At 38.3% G+C, this 21,422-nt stretch overlaps 1 protein-coding gene across 4 annotated transcripts in view; it reads right to left on the bottom strand.

Annotated features, from left to right (window-relative positions):
• GOLIM4 (golgi integral membrane protein 4) overlaps positions 1-21,422 on the bottom strand; it is a 64,390-nt gene that overhangs the window by 20,426 nt on the left and 22,542 nt on the right. For 2 of the 4 annotated variants that reach the window (XM_077826738.1, XM_077826739.1), the window contains exons 3-5: positions 3,629-3,703; positions 2,356-2,405; positions 1,480-1,533 (exon numbers count right to left, since the gene is read on the bottom strand). In XM_077826738.1, coding sequence (XP_077682864.1) covers positions 1,480-1,533; positions 2,356-2,405; positions 3,629-3,703 — 179 coding nt within the window. Of the gene's footprint in view, positions 1-1,479; positions 1,534-1,849; positions 2,274-2,355; positions 2,406-3,628; positions 3,706-21,422 lie in introns of those variants that run through there. The other 2 variants (XM_077826740.1, XM_077826741.1) reach the window with 2 other exon arrangements.

The following is a 21,422-nucleotide window of genomic DNA, read 5'->3' as shown; positions in this document are numbered from 1 at the left end:
AAACTCTCCATTCATAATCTGGATCCACAGCAATATTAGAAGTCAATATTGTCAATGACTTGTCTGCTGTTTCTACAGCCAATATGGAATATTACCTCTGTTGGAAACATCAGAAAATTCTTTACAGCATGCTCCCAAAGGTTTCTTTACATACATTATCCAGCTCCTCTGACGTCAATGGCAAAAGTTCCCATTGACTTCAGTGGTGCTGGACTGGCTAACAGTTTCCATACAAAAGACTTGCAATAGCAGAGATATCGCTGTAAATCCAAGGGAACCCTTTAATCTATAATGGTGAATAAAGTTTCTCATAAGTATTCATCAAGAGTAACCAGAAAACCCACTGGAGCTGGAAAGACTTCAAAAATGCTGGAAGGATTTAGGAGCACAACTCCCATGATTATCAATGGGACCGTGTTCCTAAATCCTGTAGGTACTTCTGAAAATTTCCCTCAAGCACAGGATTTTCAAAAACACTAATACGCTGTCCTTACGGATGTCAGGGTGAGTTTAACTGTTGATTTCAATGGAGCAGAGTTAGGTCAATGTGGAGCACTTTTTGAAAAATCCCACCCTAAAGGCATGAGTCTATGACACTAACTCTAGTTCTTTTGCTGTAGTAACCTTAAAGCCTCATGTCATAAAGTACAAGTTTAAAACTAACCTGCATTGTGCGTTCATTCTTTTTCAATTAAGAACTTTAAAAAACCACGCAACATTGGCTAGCTATTGAAATTGCAATCCTACAAATAAACCCACTTTCACTGGCTAAACGCGCCATTTAATTTTTTTAAGCTTCTCTTTTTCATTACCTTCCAGGAATCTTTTGCTATGCATATAGCTGCATCTAAGATGAAAAATTACTAAACACCAGAAGACTATAATTATTAAATTACAAGATATTCGTCTAATAAAATATACTGAAGCAGAGCTAGCTGCCATTTAAGAAGGGCTATTAATTGTGTACACAAAGTTACTTGCCACTGCATATTTTAATGTACATGTTCCCCACTACATATTATATTTGCAACAAGCATAACTGAATAGCGCATTCCACCTTTTTCAATGGATCTGTGCATAATATCTGCACTGAAGTCATTCCATTGGACGCAAAACAATGGCAAAAGGAGTAATTATTTGATTGCTGCATCCCAACTATAAAAATTTCTTGAAACTATTTCCAGAATGTATGTCAAAGTATTTATTACTTTGGATATTGAGTACAATGTCTAATATGCAAAATCTTTCCAATTTTACCTAGTGGTATGCATGTCAATGGCCTCCTCAAATAATTACGTAACTCACCAGAAAACACAGCTATTCAATACATGATGCAATCAGTTTATCCTTAAAGTACATTCATGAAAGGAAAATATCTTTTTGAAACAATACACTGACTCTTAGAGATGGGCCAAGAAAAATTAGTATGTTTATATCCCATATTGCTACTCCCCAAAAGAGAATCTCGCTGGTACCTACCTTCAACATTTGGTGTTGTACATTCAGTGTGCTATATCTGCTATTTGAATCTTGCTGAGAAATGAAAATATTAACGTTAATTAGGGACAGCAGAATCTCATATCCTGATGCACTTTCATGTTCCTATTCTTTGTAAAGGATATTATACAGAAGCTGTAAACTAGCAATTATAATTCAGCATGGAGCCTACCTGATCTGGTCTCTCTTTGGTTCTGAAATATATCAGGGATAGCAATTCTGCAATAGGTGCAGTAGTAATGTATTTTTTAATTACACTACTATTCCTCCCGCTCTTTCCTTCCCACTTTAGACCCAAAATAAACAGCAATATGCTTTCACTTATTATCATTACAAAGAGCTCTTTACAGACCTCAAATATATTTCCAATGACAGTCTCAGCTTTCCTCCTGGCAGCTATTGCACAAGCCAAACTTTCTTGGGGATTTTAACTTGCCAATCAAAAAACCACTGGTTACAAGACTCTGGCTCTGTCCAATGAGAAAAGTACAGCAGCAACAGGATTTATGATACCTTCTTATCTCTATTTCTCTCCCTATTCAGTTTTCTCCAGTCAAGATTGGCTGATAGGAGACAGCTATTATAAAAAGAGTACCATTAACTTCAGCTACTATAGTATAAGCGGAGGAGTGTTTTTCCAAAGTAATTCCCTAGAAAGAAACTCCCTCTCTTACTAGAACTCACATCTTTTGGATCTTTCTAACAGGGTGCATTTAACATACGTAACAAAAGTGGAATAAGTCAAGGCTATTTCAATAGGGTTTTGTAAGTCTCTTATCTTTTTGAATGGTTTTAATTACATACCCTATCCTTTCCTTTGTAAATAAATATAGTGTCTTTTTTTTTTTTTTTACTTACCCTTCCTTTATTTAGTGTTTCTTGTGCTTCCAATTTATAAACAAGAAAGTCTAGGAAATAATAATAATAAAAAAAAGGAGACTATTAAAGAAATATTTCACTGACAAAAAAGCTTGGGGACCAGAGTCCGTAGGTACTCTGTGTGTGGAAGTCCCATTTACAAGAAGGTATTTTGAATACAAAGTAGCTACAAAGTTGGGGAATGTTGCATTTACAGCTTTCCTGAGGAACTATAAAAACTAAGGAAATACTCTGAATTTTATATCTGATTGTCAAAGTATTTGCATATAAAACAGTTTATACCAGTACTGTACAACGTATGCCAAGGCAAGCCTGGGACTACGGTGGGAAACAAAATGTGTTTCAGAAGTCTTATGTACCAGATTTAAAGGTCCAATAGAGCTATTAAAAGGAAAGGGGAAGTTAAATTGTGCATTTTCTTATGGCAAGATTACGCTTGAAAATCCTGTTCAGCCACAACAACACAGGAACGTCAAACAGCAAAACACACAAAAACGCTTCCCACCCCCTTTTCATTGTGAGTTCCTTTGTACTCTTCTTTATTTTCTAACTCTGAAAAAGATGGCCTGCCCTTTACAAAACTAATGATTTATTGTCCACTAGATGGCACCACAAAACCATCTAGGATTTTAGGGCAAGAAAACCCCGAATAGCTTTTAATGCTTTTTAATTTTTTGTATCAAACAAGTTACTTTAACTGAAGGGCCATGAATCGCCTAGCTACCAGGAACTATTTTTAGGAAGAGTACAGGGTGGACTTTCATGACCTCATGCCTTAAAATTTCAACCAAGGAATTTACACCATGAAAAATAAGTTAGAAAAGTTAACAAAAGTATTGTACTCTTAAAACTTTTGCAGAGGGTGTCTTTTTAAAAAGAAAAACATGTATTATTTGCATAATCAAACACAGCATATGTCCAGTACTGTGTTATTCAAGGACATTTAACTAAGATCCAGATTCACAAATCATCTCTATTCAGGACAGGCATTTTAAGCATGTACTTAGGCCCCAATTCAGAAACTTGTGTGTTTAAAGCTGAGTACTTTATGGCATGCATGAAATGGAGGGTTTGTTTTTGTTTGTTTTTAAATATCCAATAAAAGGACTTGTGCACATATTTATATCATAGAAATGCAATATGCTATGTCTAGCAACCTGTCTATAGCAGTGGACCTACCAGTGAATTACAGGGATCCATAATTTATAAAATTAACATATATAACTGAGAAAAATGAAAAACAAGAGTTTACCTTCTTTTGCTTTCTTATGTTCAAGCCTTTCCTTCTGTAAAGACTTTTCTAATCTTGACCTGTGCTCATAGACAACTGAAAAGAGAAAGATTTGAACATAGTAATTCACTTCACAGATAATAGAAAGGGGAACAATACATAACAAATAGTATTGGTGCAGAATGCACAAGGACAATCCAAAGTCAGTTACACCAACTGAGAATCTGGTCCTTAAACTTTAGTCCTAGCCATTTAATCTTTTATTTATTACTCAAATTCTGTTTGTGCTATATCTTTTTCTATCTGTGGCAAGCGAGTTATACACTGGATTTGTTTATGGGGACGGTCAATGCTGGTAGGCCAAAAATTAGACCTACCAGTTTTTCTTTATTTCTTTGGTATGCATGTGTGAATTTCCAATCTCTTCGGCCTTGCTTGTGAAAAAGACAACGAAATAAATCCTGCTTAGATTCCTCAAGACCAGAATTCTTGCAGCACTCCACTTGCTCACAAGAATGGAATAGGCAGGTAAAGTAGTAGGGCAGATGAGAAAGGCAGAATAGTGCAGTGGTTGGAGGGTTAGCCTTGAAGTTGGGAAACTTGGGTTCAATTCTCTGCTCTGCCACAGACGTACTGCATGACCTTGGGAAAGTTACTTAGTTGCTCTGTGTCTCAGTTTCCTATCTGTAAAATTAGGATAATAGTTCTTCCATACCTCAGTAAGGATAACTACACTGAAGACTCAAATACGGGGAGACTCAAATACGGCCATATAAGTACCCCAAAGTGGATTCAGACATAAACAATGTCTGATACAAGTGATCTCTTCTTTCTATCCCAGCCCCCAGCTGAGTGGGACATCTTGTATAAAATCTGATTGTCTTTTGGGTGCCCACTCTCAGCAAATGCATGGTGCTGATGTCTGAATCCACTTTGTTGCAGAATACATGGGCCCTGTCGTCCTTCACGGTAACACTAACTCAGAGAAGCGATCTCTTTTTTTTTTTCACATTATCAGTCCAAGGTGTGAAAATCCCTAATTTAGGAGAGCATCTCAGCTCAGGAAGGGTGTCTAAGCTCCATTGATTTCAATGGGACTTAAACCTATGACTAAATTTAAGCATGTCCTTATGTGCTTTCTTGAATAGAGGTCAAAACTTCTAAATTGCTTTTCACAGGTTATATTAATTATTGCCCTAGTAGCAATTAAGCACTTTAGTTAAAGATATAATTTCAACCCAAATCTCGTGTGTGTGAATTCTTTTTCAATCCTCAGTTGTTACAAGTAATACCTACAGTTACTGTAACTGGAAATGAGATACAATTGTATCTCCATTTTTTCCTGTTTGTTTACTCTGTATATCTAACAGCATTTTGTTTGAGTCAGCTTTGCTTTTTCCTCTGGACAGTCAGTTATTTGTATGGGTCTTGCACAGAGCAACTGGGGTGAGAAAAATATTTAAAATAGGAAAATATGATTTGTAAAAACCACAAAAATTGTTGCATGGTCTCAGATATATGTAGTCGCTGAAATCACTTTTACTTATTTAAATTGAGTGCATTAGGAATGATGCTATCTTTTTATCCTCTGGTTACTTGTCATTGTAAAAAGTGAGGCATACAGAGGTTTGTTTATGTAAGCAAGTACTGTAAGACAATATATAATAAGCAGATACTGCTTTGGGTATCAGCAGCAAAATTTTATTTACCTCAAGTGACAATAAACCAGCATCAAGACAAATCAAATCAATATATGTATTGTTTGGGGCTATAAAATGATTTTAAAAAATTAATCACAAGATTAAAAAAATAGTTGTGATTAATTGCAGTTTTAATCGCACTATTAAACAACAATAGAATAGCATTTATTTAAATATTTTTGCATGTTTTCATCTATACTGATTTCAGTTACAACTCAGAATACAGTGCTGATGACGGGTACTGCTCAATAACGATCCAAAGAAGTGCGGACTGATGCACATTCATTTAAATCATTTGAGTCAGATTCCACCAACAGAAGGTTGATTTTCTTTTTTGGTGGTTCGGGCTCTGTAGTTTCCACATTGGAGTGTTGCTCTTTTAAGACTTCTGACAACATGTTGCACACCTCGTACCTCTCAAGATTTTGAAAGGCATGTCAGATTCTAAAACCTTGGGTTGAGTGCTGTAGCTATCTTTAGAAATCATATATTTGTTACTCCTGGGGAAATTCTGCACCAAAATAATCCAAAATTCTGTGCCAAAAATAAAAAATTCTACATATTTTATTTGTCAAAATAATGCAATATAATCACACCAGTTTCACTTATTTGGGTAATTTATTTAAACTACCATACAGAAAAAAAAAAAATCACAATAACTGTTCAGCATTTTCTAAACACATGAAGGTTAAGTTACAAATATTTGGTAACCAATACCCTGTATTCCATTTGTAATCCTGGATTTTCATTTAAATTACATTAATTTTATTTTGGTGTTTTGTAAAGTAGAATGTCACTTTAAATGGCTCAGACTTTCACACATGCAAGTTATACAGCTTTGCTAATAATTGTCCTGCATTTTTTTAAAATAGATCAGTAAAATAGATTCTGAGCTATAATCTAACCCCACTGTGCCTCTCTGGCACAGAAAAAAAAGGGAGAAAGCACATAGCTCTTCCTAGCTGAAAATTCCATTACTGTAATTTATAATACGGCTCCTTTACGCCACTCTAGCAAGGAAAAGGAACCTTAAACAACTCTGACATAATCAAAAAGGCTGACAAAGGAGGTGCTGTCGTCATCATGAATAGGTCGGAATATGAACAAGAGGCTGCTAGGCAGTTCTCCAACACCACATTCTACAAGCCATTACCCTCTGATCCCACTGAGGGTTACCAAAAGAAACTACACCATCTGCTCAAGAAACTCCCTGAAAAAGCACAAGAACAAATCCGGAAAGACACACCCCTAGAACCCCGAGCAGGGGTATTCTATCTGCTACCCAAGATCCATAAACCTGGAAATTCTGGATGCCCCATCATCTCAGGCATTGGCACCCTGACAGCAGGATTATCTGGCTATGTAGACTTCCTCCTCAGGCCCTACACTCCCAGTACTCCCAGCTATCTTTGAGACACCATTGACTTCCTGAGGAAACTACAATCCATTGGTGATCTTCCTGAAAACACCATCCTGGCCACTATGGATGTAGAAGCCCTCTACACCAACATTCCACACAAAGATGGACTACAAGCTATCAGTATCCCCGATAATGTCACGGCAAACCTGGTGGCTGAACTTTGTGACTTTGTCCCCACCCATAACTATTTCACGTTTGGGGACAATGTATACGTTCAAATCAGCGGCACTGCTATGGGTACCCGCATGGCCCCACAGCATGCCAACATTTTTATGGCTGACTAGAAAAACGCTCCCTCAGTTCTCGTCCCCTAATGCCCCTACTCTACTTGTGCTACATTGATGACATCTTCATCATCTGGACCCATGGAAAAGAAGCCCTTGAGGAATTCCACCATGATTTCAACAATTTCCATCCCACCATCAACCTCAGCCTGAACCAGTCCACACAAGAGATCCACTTCCTGGACACTACGGTGCTAGTAAGCGATGGTCACATAAACACCACCCTATACTGGAAACCTACTGATGGCTATACTTACCTACATGCCTCCAGCTTTCACCCAGACCACACCACACGATCCATCGTCTACAGCCAAGCTCTACGATACAACCGCATTTGCTCCAACCCCTCAGACAGAGACCAACACCTACAAGATCTCTATCAAGCGTTCTTACAACTGCAATACCCACCTGCTGAAGTGAAGAAACAGATTGACAGAGCTAGAAGAGTACCCAGAAGTTACCTACTACAGGACAGGCCCAACAAAGAAAATAACAGAATGCCACTAGCCATCACCATCAGCCCCCAACTAAAATCTCTCCAATGCATCATCAAGGATCTACAACCTATCCTGAAGGACGACCCATCACTCTCACAGATCTTGGGAGACAGGCCAGTCCTTGCTTACAGACAGACCCCCAACCTGAAGCAAATACTCACCAGCAACCACACACCACACAACAAAAACGCTAACCCAGGAACCTATCCTTGCAACAAGCTTGTTGCCTACTGTGTCCACATATCTATTCAGGGGACACAGTCATAGGGCCTAATCACATCAGCCACACTATCAGAGGCTCGTTCACCTGCGCATCTACCAATGTGACATATACCATCATATGCCAGCAATGCCCCTCTGCCATGTATATTGGCCAAACCCGACAGTCTCTACGTAAAAGAATAAATGGACACAAATCAGACGTCAAGAATTATAACATTCAAAAACCAGTCGGAGAACACTTCAATCTCTCTGGTCACTCAATTACGGACCTAAAAGTGGCAATACTTCAACAAAAAACCTTCAGAAAGAGACTCCAAGGAGAGACTGCTGAATTGGAATTAATTTGCAAACTGGATACAATTATCTTAGGCTCGAATAAAGACTGGAAGTGGATGGGTCATTACACAAAGTAAAACTATTTCCCCTTGTTTATTTCCCCTCCTACTGTTCTTGTAAAGAGCTGGAAATGGCCCACCTTGATTATCACTACAAAAGGTCCCTCCCCCCCGCCCGGCTCTCCTGCTGGTAATAGCTCACCTTTCCTGGTCACTCGTTACAGTCTGTATGGTAACACCCATTGCTTCATGTTCTCTGTGTATATACAAAAAGAAAAGGAGTACTTGTGGCACCTTAGAGACTAACCAATTTATTTGAGCATAAGCTTTCGTGAGCTACAGCTCACTTCACAAGTACTCCTTTTCTTTTTGCGAATACAGACTAACACGGCTGTTACTCTGAAATCTGTGTATATAAAATCTCCCCACTATATTTTCCACTGTATGCATCTGATGAAGTGAGCTGTAGCTCACAAAAGCTTATGCTCTAATAAATTTGTTAGTCTCTAAGGTGCCACAAGTACTCCTTTTCTTTTTACGGATACAGACTAACAGGGCTGCTACTCTGAAACCTTAATTGACTAAGAATGGGAACAATTAACTAACAATGGGAACATTAGCAGCCTGCCTGCTTAGTTCTTACATTTTGCTCTGCCAAAGGGACAGAGCCTGCTTCATTCAGCCCTACACCTCCAAACCTGGGATGCAGCAAGTACAACTGCAAGTGAGAGGGACAGAATGAGTCTCCTTCGCTTGTTTGCACGCAGGCAAGCACCCAGCCCCACACCCATAATGTCTCTCCACAGATGCACGCACGCCCAGCCTCCTCCCATCGTAATCTGCTGTCTGCTGCCAGCTGCTCCCAGGAGATGCACCCAGGCTGCTGGAGAAGGGGTTTGTGTTTCCCACAGATTTCTTGCTCCCTTATTTTTCTGAGGGGAATCCAAGAAATCTACGATAGGTATGAGGGGCGCAGAAATCCCACAGGAGTAATTGGTACCTTCTTTGCATCTTGTCAAATCTGCAGTGAAAGTGTTCTTAAATCAAACAACATGTGCTGGGTCAACATCCAAGACTGCTATAACATGAAATATAAGATGGAATACAGGTAAAACCCTGGAGCGGGAGACATACAATTCTTCCTTAAGGAGTTCAGTCACAAATTTAATTAACACATTATTTTTAATGAGTGACATCAGCATGAAAGCATGTCCTCTGGAATGGGGTCAAAGCATGAAGGGGCATATGAATGTTTAGCATATCTGGCATGTAAACACCTTGCAACCACAGCTACAACGGTGCCATGCGAATGCCTGTTCTCACTTTCAGGTGACATTGTAAAGAAGAAGCAGGCAGCACTATCTCCCGTAAATGTAAACAAACTTGTTTGTCTTAGCGATTGGCTGAACAAGAAGTAGGACTGAGTGAACCTGGAGGCTCTAATGTTTTACATTGTTTTGTTCTTGAGTGCAGTTATGTAAAAAAATAAAGTCTACATTTGTAAGTTGCACTTTCACAATAAAGAGATCTCACTACAGTACTTGTATGAGGTGAACTGAAAAATATTTTGTTTTGTTTTTTACAGTGCAAATATTTATAAGCAAAAATATAAAGTGATCACTATACTTGATATTCTGTGTTGTAACTGAAATCAGTATATTTGAAAATGTAGAAACACATTCAAAAATATTTATAATAAATTTAAACTGATATTCTATTATTAAACAGTGCAATTAAAACAGTGATTAATCACAACTGATTTTTTTAATCTAGTTAATTTATTTTGCATTAATCAATTGAATTTACTGCATTGTTCACTGTTACAATCATTCGAATAACTGTCCTGGAATTGCATCCAACTAGATGGCAATTTATGCACGTTTCCCTACACTACTTAAAGAAACTGGCAGCCTGGAAAAATAACTGTTGCCCTCTGAGGTTTATCTGAATTCATCTGCAGTCAGCCATGTGTGCGCATGATCTGACAGATATGGAGAAATGGTTAACCGCAATATTACTGAATTCCAAAAGATTCAACAATAAAAATTGGTTGGATTCAGGCTGGAGGTGATGTCAGGATATTATTGCTAATCTATATATTCAGATTAGTTATCTAAAATATCACTGTCGTTTTCAGACTCCATTTCACTGGTGGTATCATCAAGGCCAGTAAGAAAGATGATAATTTTCCTTAAGAGAAATGAAATAACCAGTGTTCAGCTTTTTATTCTCTGAAACATTCTTTTTATTCTAATAACTGATCAATATTTTCCTTACTTCTCCATTTAATTCAACCAGATATGTCCCAGTATATTATAACACTATTTACTTTTGACCTTGTAATTTCAAAATCAACACACCTTTTGGTCTAGGCAAAAACACCTGGCATTGTTTGTGTTGTGGATTTCTTATTCTGTGCTATATCATCTAGTTCTTTGGTTAAATCTGAGCTAAGATAATGAATTCTCATTCTTAACTGATGTTGAAGAAATAACTCTTCGGAGTGTTCTGGAGGATAGTTTGTGATACACACCTGAATGAAAAAAGTTTGCTATATGTTGTTACAGGGGTCTTCCCTCATTTTTCTCCAATACCCCTGTAAGTGTTTGCAGTAAGCATTTTGCCAGCCAGTTTGACATTGAGTAATAAGCAGCTGATGCAGAGTGTGCGACTGTATTTCCCTAGGAAAACCTAATATTGCTTTGAAACCAACTGAGGTCCATAATCTCTTCAAGCATAAACATATGTGGCAAACATCCTGCAAAAGCCTCAACAGTCTGAGTAGCAAAAGCATGTGTCATGTGTCATTTTTGGACTTCTGGAATAATCACTGGCTACCTCTAAATCACTTATTCTTCTTTGCAAAGCCACTATGCTGTCTTTGCCAAGGCTTCATAGCATGCTTCCATAGATTACAATGTGATTTGTGGTATGCTTCAGTGAATGCTACAGAATTCACACCAACTAATTTCTCTTTCAGTATCTTAGTCCAAGTCTGGTCACCAAAAACTATGAATCAAACTTTTCCTATTCATTATGTTTTGGTGTTCTTGTAATTCAGCCAGCATGCCAGCATGTATGCTTTGTGATATTACTGCCCTCATACTCTATAGTAAACGCTTACGGTCTACTGACAACCCATTTTCCTACAAGTAAAAATAAAAAGTTCCACATCCATTTATTGGATTTGTGCAGCCAGAAACAGAATATTGCATTGCTCTGACACAAACAAGATTCTTCTTAGTCAATAGACTTCTCTTTTTCAGTTATGGGATATCTTGTGCGAAAGAGATTCTATATACTCTAGATTCAAGTCTTTTCATAGTGTGCACCACATCTTTCCAAAGGTGATCACAAGGACCCTCTCCTCTTGCATTTGTGATTGCATGACATCCCTATGGCTACTAAAGCAACTGATTAGATGGAAATGTTACATCAGGGAAGTATTATGAGTGTATATTTAGCTACCTTGGTGCAATAAGGCAGTTTGAAACAAGGAGTAGAGTCAGTACTATGTGACCAGTCAGCTTTGCATTGCAGGTCACAGTTTAAGAACCTTTGCTATGTAATAATTCTACTTCCAATTGTATTTAGACAAGTGAGATAATACCTCTTATGTATCTATACGTCATGATGATATGCTCAATGCCTTGGGTACAGACAGTACACTTGTAAGGGAAAACTGCTCCATCATCAGAAATAATTAACCCTTTTAGAAGCTCAAGACTAGAGCTGTGCAAAATGTTTACAATTAAATCAAATCTGTGAAGCCAAATCCAGAGCAAGTTCACTGAAAGATTCTAGACAGTTTTTGAACCTTGTCCCAGGTTTGCTCAAACTAGGTCAGTTTTGATTTCACATCACAATTAGATTGGGAAAAAATAGCAATTTTGAGGGGCTCTCCTCTTTTGAGTTTCAGGTATGAACAAATCCCAAACTCAAACATAATCTCATGATGAAAACCCAGATATATCTGAAATAGAAGGAAAATGTTCACACAAATCCCCTGTGAAGTAAAAGTGCAGTTTTACACAGCTGTGCTTAAGACAAACTGACCACACTGTGCTGAAAGACTTCTTGTTCCCTTTCCAAACCGTAACTTGCAAGGGTCCTTGCAACTTATGAAACGAATAACTGAAAATTGTGAATTTCCATAAAAATAGAAAATGCATTTTACCGAAGAGTGAAGTAGGTACCAAATGGCATAGTGAACCATGAACAAGAAATATCAAGTAAAGATTTGCATTTTGGCAGTTCTAAAAGAGGGCTTTACAGCCTTAAAAACTGTTCTTAATTCCTCTAACATGCATTCTGCAGACTTGTTGGCTAGTGATTTATATAGAAGTGTTTACATTTTTGCTTAGAAGCAGGATTGCTAATCAATCCTTGTCACCTACCTCTACTTTGCTATTTATCCCCTAAGTCAAGGGCATCAGTGAAGATGAACTAATGTATCAAGAGCCACTGCAACAAAAACAATCGTAGAATGAATATTCACAAAGTCACCACGAACTAAGTTTCAGCAGAGAAAAAAAATGGAAGAACTGTAGTAATGGTTTCATCTTGGCACTAAAGATTTTGAATGTAGAATTACATTGCAAAAGGAACAGTGCTTGTAGCATAGCAACTCATGAGAAAAATTAAAATCCATAATGCTTTTCTCCTTCCATGCTATCAGGAGTGGAAGTAGGCTTTTCAGCAGTCAGAGGCTAAGCCATAAACACATGATTCCACAGAAATATTTTTCACTTCACTTCTTCTTCTACTTTGCCTGCTATTGTAACTTCCTCAGCAAACTTTGATTTAAAGGGTGAAAAACAACGAGGTGGGCAGAAAGAAAGGAGATAAAGAACTCAGTGGTTTGGCTCTTAGACCACACTATTTTATACCTTCAATGCTCTTTGAAAAAACAATTTAGTTGAGGAAAAAATATGCATGGGGGAAAAAACTGATTTTTTACAGGAAAAATGTTCAGTTTTGATAGTAATTAAATAAGATACTGAACTTTTAGAGCCAAATACTCAGTTGGCATAAATTGGTATCTCCTTCTATACCCAGCACTATATTCTAATCTTGCTGGCCCCGAGGCTGTAAATCCAGCCTTGTCTGAGAAGCTTTTGAATCTGGACCTTCTAGAGAAAGGAGGAGATTACCTAGAGACTAAGCTAATGGTACTCCACTTCTTATGCCATGTTTAAACACGTGATCAGTCTCTCCTCTGAATCAGGACTGGCATTTCAATAATTGTTTTGGATTCTGATTATGTACAATCTACAAATTACTTATATTCTGTAGTCTTGTCAGAAGATGCTACCCAAAGCCCTGAAAGTCTAAAGCTATACTAGCAGTAAATATAAAGGGACAGAGGTTTCATTAATAGTCCTCATTTGTGACCGAGGCAGAAGTGTAAATAGTATCTGGACTCAAGTTTGAAAATCGCTAGTCCACACTGCATGCCCTTCTCGACACCTCATTTCCCTTTGGAACATTAAAATATGTTTTTTACATTCACCAATAAAGATTCACACAATTTCTTGGGAGGGGGTTGAAATATAGAAATCAAGGATAAATAGAATGTTTGTTTGCCTTAATTAAGAAACGTTTATTATGTTAATATGGACAAAATGAAGAAGTTGCTCGAAGGAGATTCACAGTCAGAACTGTTGGTAATAAATCAGCAACAGCAAGTGCAGAGATGAGGTAATGTTTTGAGTGTCTCAAATGACTAGATGTTTCAGAAGCACAAAATGTAACTGCGAAGAGCAGGGAAAGAAGAGTTAAGAAGATTTGTTTTCTCCCAGTTTATTGACTGTAACAGATTTTTTTCCAGGGAAAAATAAATCCATGGCTTTCTAAGTTCTCCAATTAAGAAAGAAATTGTAAAATGTGTTACTACATTTTCCATACTGTTCTTTTCAGAATTTGGCACAACCGAAGATTAAGCCTTTCAAATTTCTATGGTTGCTTTCCTCTTACTTTCCAAACCTTGGCCTCACCTTAGCACACTAGAGATCTTATTGATCTTAAGTGGCCCCTATTACCATAGTATCTGAGAACCTCACAATCTTTAGATATTTATCCTCACAACACCCCTGTGAAGTAGTTAAGTGCTGTCATTCCTATTTTAACAGATGAAGAATTGAGACCCAGAGAGATTGACTGCTTTGAGATCAACTCAGGAAGTGTGTGCCAGAGCAGGGAATTGAACCCAAAGTTCCTTAGGACAGCTGATCGGGAATGTTACAACAAAACAGTTTCAGTGTAAGCTGCTGCTTTGTCAAACCTGAAATGTTTCACAGAAGCATTGGTGGTTGGATCAACTTTTGTCAAATCACAGGCAGGTTCGGATGAAAGTCAGGAAAACTGCCTCATGAAAAGGCGTGAAATAACTTACTCCTCCCCTTGAGCAAGTGGGAAACAGAGGAGAAATGGTGACTGAGTCACAATTCGTTGTCTAGTCTGGTTTGCTTCTGGGGCAGAAGGCATGTAGCTACACCCTTACTCAGGGCAGTATGTAAAGTTATAAGCTAGCTCTTACAGTGTGTAGAGGGTCTAACCCGGTCTTGGCCCAGTGTTAACTTTTAGTAACTACATTCTGTGTTACTTTAATTGGCTACACTATTCTTTCTCCCTTATCCATCTTTGCTGGTGTCACTAATGGCTGCTGTATTGTACATCTAACTCAAGTGCCTGCACATAGATGGAGTTGGTATACGCATAGCTGTTAATTCTATAAAATTACCTGCATGCTTGAAAAAAAGCACCTCGGGAATCCACAGATGACTGTACAGAAGCAAGCAGTATAGCCTCAAAGAAAAAAGCCCCAAAGCAGAACCAATATGGTCACAGAATCATAGGACTGAAAGGGACCTCGAGAGATCATCTTGTCCAGTTCCCTGCACTCATGGCGGGACTAAGTATTATCTAGACCATTCCTGACAGGTGTTTGTCTAATCTGCTCTTAAAAATCTCCTCTCTATGCCATTATCTAAATCGTTGATGAAGATATTGAACAGAACCAGACCCAGAACTGATCCCTGTGAGACCCCACTCATTATGCCCTTCCAGCGTGACTGTAAACCACTGATTACTCTCTGGGAATGGTTTTCCAACCAGTTATGCACCCACCTTATGGTAGCTCCATCTAGGTTGCATTTCCCTAGTTGTTTATGAGAAGAGGGTATCAACACCTTTACGAATTTCAAGATATACCATGTCTACCGCTTCCCCCCATCCACAAGGCTTGTTACCCTGTCAGAGAAAGCTATCAGGTTGGTTTGACATGATTTGTTCTTGACAAATCCATGCTGACTGTCACTTATCTTATTATCTTCTAGATTTTTGCACATTGATTGCTTAATTATTTGCTCCATTATCTTTCCGGGTACAGAAGTTAAGCTGACTGGTCTGTAATTTCCTGGGTTGTTCTTATATCCCTTTTTATAGATGGGCACTATATTTGCCCTTTTCCAGTCCTCTGGAATCTCTCCCATCTTCCATGACTTTTCAAAGATAATTGCTAATGGCTCAGATATCTCCTCAGTCAGCAACTTGAATATTCTAGGATGTATTTCATCAGGCCCTGGTGACTTGAAGACATCTAACTTGTCTAAGTAATTTTTAACTTGTTCTTTTCCTATTTTAGTCTCTGATCCTACCTCATTTTCACTGGCATTCACTATGTTAAACGTCCAATCACCACCAACCTTCTCGGTGAAAACAGAAACAAAGAGGTCATTAAGCACCTCTGCCATTTCCGCATTTTCTGTTATTATTTCACACCTCCCCTCCATTGAGTAATGGGCTTACCCTGTCCTTGGTCTTCCTCTTGCTTCTAATGTATTTGTAGAATGTTTTCTTGTTACCCTTTTGGTCTCTAGGTAGTTTGATCTCTTTTTGGCCTTGGCCTTTCTAATTTTGTCCCTACATACTTGTGTTATTTATATTCATCCTTCGTCATTTGACCTAGTTTTCACTTTTCGTAGAACTCTCTCTTGATTTTTAGATTACTGAAGATCTCCTGGCAAAGCCGGGGGGGGTCTCTTGCCATACTTCCTATATTTTCCTACGCAGTGGAATAGTTTGCTGTTGTGCCCTTAATAATGTGTCTGAAAAACTTCCAACTGTCTTCAATTGTTTTTTCCCTTAGACTTGCTTCCCATGGAATCTTACCTACCAACTCCCTGAGTTTGCTAAAGTCTGTCTTCTTGAAATCCATGGTCTTTATTTTGCTGCTCTCCCTCCTACCATTCTTTAAAATCATGAACTCTACCATTTCATGATCACTTTCACCCACAAGGGCCTTCCACCGTCAAATTCTCAACCAATTCTTTCCTATTTGTCAAAATCAAATCTCCACTAGTAGCTTTCTCCACCTTCTGAAATAAAAAATTGTCTCCCAATACATTCCAAAAACTTGTTGGATAATCTGTGCCCTGCTGTGTTATTTTCCCAACAGATGTCCGAGTAGTTGAAGTCCCCCATTACCACTAAATCCTGTACTTTGTATGATTTTGTTAGTTGTTTAAAGAAAGCCTCATCCACCTCTTCTTCCTGATTAGGTGGTCTGTAGTAGACCCCTGCTCTGCTGCAATCCCCCTGACATAATATAATTATAACAGAGGAGGAAAGTGATCTGATGAAAGAAAGCTTACTTGGCATTCATGGACTAGTTCACTCATCTTTGGTGTGTACTCATGAAAACGTAATCCAATTTTTCAATTAAAGACATTCTTGTAGTTTAAAAAGCCAGTGGTTTCAATACCTACCATGACATCACCCTTGTTTTTTACCTCTTTTATCCTTACCCAGAGACTTTCAACAAGTCTGTCTCCTATTTCCATCTCTACCTCAGTCCAAGTGTATACATTTTTAATATATAAGGCAACACCTCCTTCCCTTTTTCCCTGCCTGTCCTTCCTGAGCAAGCTGTACCCTTCCATACTAATATCCCACCAAGTCTCTGTGATGCCAACTATATGACATAGTTGTGTTTATTTACTAGCATTTTGACTGTCATGGACAGTCAAAATGTTTTGTCAATGCAATGGCGGAGGAGGGGATAGAACGGGAGGCATTCAATACTCCTTGAATTCATCTCAGACGAAAATATTCTATTTAAAATTTGCCGTGACAAAAAAAAAAAGCGGGGAGGGACCACACACCATTCTAGCTAAATAACAAGTTCTCAAAAAACTGCTCTGCTGCAATCCCCCTGACATAATATTAATTATAACAGAGGAGGAAAGTGATCTGATGAAAGAAAGCTTACTTGGCATTCATGGACTAGTTCACTCATCTTTGGTGTGTACTCATGAAAACGTAATCCAATTTTTCAATTAAAGACATTCTTGTAGTTTAAAAAGCCAGTGGTTTCAATATTACATTATCAATTCTTTTACAACTACAATACTGTACCTCACTTTCTTGGTATGCCAGAAAGATGATCTGAGAGATGTAAAGTTTGGAACACCCTAACACACTGCTTTACGCATTGAAAATGTAACTTTCCATCTTGGCTGAAAAATATTAAAATCATACAGAATACTAATCAATTATCCTACTGAATATCATGGCTACTGTGCTACATAACTTTCCAAACGTTCTCTGTGCCTGCAGAAAAAATCTTCTTTGGTCTGAAAGTAGCAGGCAGTAGTAATCTTGGCAATACTCAGTATTTATTCTCGCACAAACTGTCAGAGTTGGACTGAATCAGCAGTATGAGGTAAGCCACACTGGCACTTCTCTGGTAACCCTATCGGTTTCTAACCCTATTGGTTGGAAAGAGAGCCATCCACATGTAAATCAATGCAGTGCTCTCTTATTTCTTAATTCTGAAGACAGAAAGAAACAATTGTTCTAAGAGACATGAAGAGATCCATTCATACCAATGTGGGATTGACTTTGAAGCTTAATGGTAACCCTTCAGACCACAAATCACAAAGCCTTATGCTGGGGTGGCCAACCTGAGCCTTAAAAGGAGCCAGAATTTACCAATGTACATTGCCAAAGAGCCACAGTAATAAGTCAGCAGCCCTCCATCAGCTCCCACCCCCCCGTTCCCAGCACCTCCCACCCACTGGCAGCCCCGCTGATCAGCACCTCCTGATTAGCTATTTTGGCTATTTTGTGGCGAGCAGGAGGCTCGGGGGGGGGGGGGGAGCAGGGGGAGGAGTGAGGGCATGGCAGGCTCACAGGAGGGGGCAGGAAGGGGTGGAGTGGTGGCAGGGCCTGTAACAGAGCCAGGGGTTGAGCAGTGAGCACCCCCCAGCACACTGGAAAGTTGGCACCTGTAGCTCCAGCCCTGGAGTCGGTGCCTATACAAGGAGCCGCATATTAACTTCTGAAGAGCCGCATGTGGCTTCGGAGCCACAGGCTGGCCACCCCTGCCTTATGCATTTGCTTACTATTATGTTGTTGTTCATGTATTGTGAATATTCATTGTGAATTTGATGGGACTGCTCTCTATGCGTCTTTCCAGTCCTGGTGGCTCAAATAGCATGATCCACTATTTTACTGCTGACCGTCTTAGCAGAAACATTCAGCTATCCACATTCAGAGATTGTGAGTGGATCCTGGGAAAGTATCATCACTCTCCCCTGCAATCCAGCTCCTTGTGGTCAGACTGTGTACGACAACTGCATAGTTCAGAGTTACAACTACATTTGAAATTTATGTGAAAAGCATATTTTGTAAAAAGCAGTAGTATTTCAAGTCACTGAAAGTAGGAAAATTTTACTTCGTTATCTAGAGTGCAGGAAGTGACATTAGAGAAGTGCTACAGAGAAAGAAGAATGCTGAAAAACATTGAAGTTTTTTCATTTTCTAGTCAACACTTATTTTCTTCATAAAGGACAAACTTTTTGTGTAAAAATATGCATTTTTACAGCTTATGCATGGAAAGATTTGGTGCAGAGGCAGACTATTATTTTGTTAATTTAAAACTAGAATTGCCTGCAGAGTGTTGTAATTACATTTTCTAAAAAAAAAACCCCAGAGTAATTCTTTAGAACCTCATTTACATTCTATAACAATCAGATTTGCTTATATAAGAGAAACAGATTTGTCCCAATACAGACTTATATTTTCAGATAATTGCTCATTTGTTAAATAAATTACAACCAGTTATCACAAAAGAAGAACACAAAGCTTTTCAAGACAAGCAAAATGACTTGCTGGCAGCAGCGCTTCCCAAAAAGTAAACACTGCTTTGACTTTTGATGTCCTGTAAAATAAGAGAGCCCTTTGTCACAAATGTTGTATATGGTTTTAATTTTCTTTAAAGGAGACTCACTATTTATATCTACCTTATAAAATCAAGTGTTCGTGATGTATTTGTCATAGAGTTATTGTTGACAGTAGATGCATAAAAAGAAAGCAAGACATACATCACTTGCCCGTGTGCCATAAGAGTCCTTCACAAATCACAGTCTCTTGATACCTACTTGTCCCTGGAACCAGAAAGGGACATATCACACAATTATTTTTCTTCAAACATTCGAACAAGAAAGTAACACTAGAGACCATGAGACCTTCTGTCATATTTTTGGTTTTTGCTATATATAACTGTTAACACCCAAATACCACAGTGACTCATACAAATTAGATAGGACAGAGACATACTACAACCAACTTTACTTATAAAAGGTCCCCTCTACAAGGTTGTATAACTTTTTTTTTAATTGCAGATTCTTCCTGCTTCCATGCAAAATTCCCTTCCTTCATATATATTTTTGACAAAGCTTTGTATGGGGGAAGCACTCCAATACATGAATGTCAGTACAAAAACCTCATATTAATAGTTTGAAGTCTGTGTTCTGTATCCCCCTCTGTGTTGGATCCAGAGGATAAGCATTTGTTACAGTCCCCAGCCGGCTCTTTAGCTCACTTTCTCTTTCAGTTCTACAATTTCCCTGTTCAATCCCTGGTATGTTGGCCAAGATAGTGGTAAAAAGAAAAGGAGGACTTGTGGCACCTTAGAGACTAACCAATTTATTTGAGCATGAGCTTTCGTGAGCTACAGCTCACTTCATCAGATGCATACCGTATGCATCTGATGAAGTGAGCTGTAGCTCACGAAAGCGCATGCTCAAATAAATTGGTTAGTCTCTAAGGTGCCACAAGTCCTCCTTTTCTTTTTGCGAATACAGACTAACACGGCTGTTACTCTGAAGATAGTGGTAGTTACAGATACACTTTGTGAAATTTATCCCATCCACATCTAGGAGTATTCCATAGTCTAATTTTGTAGAGCTCGGTAATAGATAAAGATATTGGAGCTAATCATGAAAGAACTTCATAAGGTTCAGAGTTTGGGTGTAGGTCAGATAAGCATTTGACGACTGAGATGCTTAATGGACCCTTGGCTTTGCATATCATAGTATTTTAGCACTTCCACTTCTGGTTCCACCAAAAAAACAACAACCCACAAAACATTAAAAAACCTGCCAAAGGTTGCACATTCTAAAGCTTGGTTTGAGTCCAGTTCTAGAAATGGGAGAAGATTGGGGCTTTCAGAAATAACCTTTTTTACTATTTATTTATTCTTAACTGGTAGGCTTATCCCAGAAACACATCCCCCTATTGCTAAGAAATAGCTGTGGTCTCTAATCAAATGCCTTACAGAAGTCCAAGCATATGACATCAATACTATTACAGTTATCAACCATATTTATAATCTCATCAAAAAAGATATCAAGTTAGTTTGAAAGCATCTAGTTTCCATAAACCCACATTAATTGGCATTAATTATATTATCCTCCTTTAATTCTTTATTAATTGAGTCCCATATCAGCTGCTACATTATCTTACCCAAGATTGATGTCAGACTAACAGGCCTATATTACCCATATCATCCCATTTACCCTTTTGAAATATTGCTACAATATTAGCTTTCTTCCTGTCTTCTGGAGCCTTCCCAGAGTTCCAGAACGTATTGAAAACTACCATTAATGGTCCAGTGAGCACCTCAGCCACCTCTTTAAAAACTCTTGGATATAAGTTATCCAGACCTGCTGATTAAAAAATGCCTAGCATTAGTAGCCACTGTTGAATATCCTCCTGAAATACCAGTGGAATGGAATGCTATCATACAATATGACATCATCTATTTTTTCCCAAATACCGAACAGAAATATTTACTGATCACTTGTGGCTTTTCTGCATTATTATTGATAATTCTACCATTTCCATCCAGTAATGGACCAGTTCCATTGTTAGGATTCTTTTTGTTCCTAATATAATTAAAATGCCTTCTTATTGTCCATAACATTGCTGGCCAGAGATTTCTCCTTGTGGCCCTTTGCTTCCCTTATCAATTTTCAACAATTCCTAGCTTCTAATTTATATTCATTGCTAT

This window comes from Eretmochelys imbricata, chromosome 9 (genome assembly GCF_965152235.1).
Source record: "Eretmochelys imbricata isolate rEreImb1 chromosome 9, rEreImb1.hap1, whole genome shotgun sequence".
Taxonomy (NCBI): Eukaryota; Metazoa; Chordata; order Testudines; family Cheloniidae; genus Eretmochelys; species Eretmochelys imbricata.
Note: the sequence above shows the minus strand (reverse complement) of the source record. Positions and strands in the feature narration are given on the sequence as shown.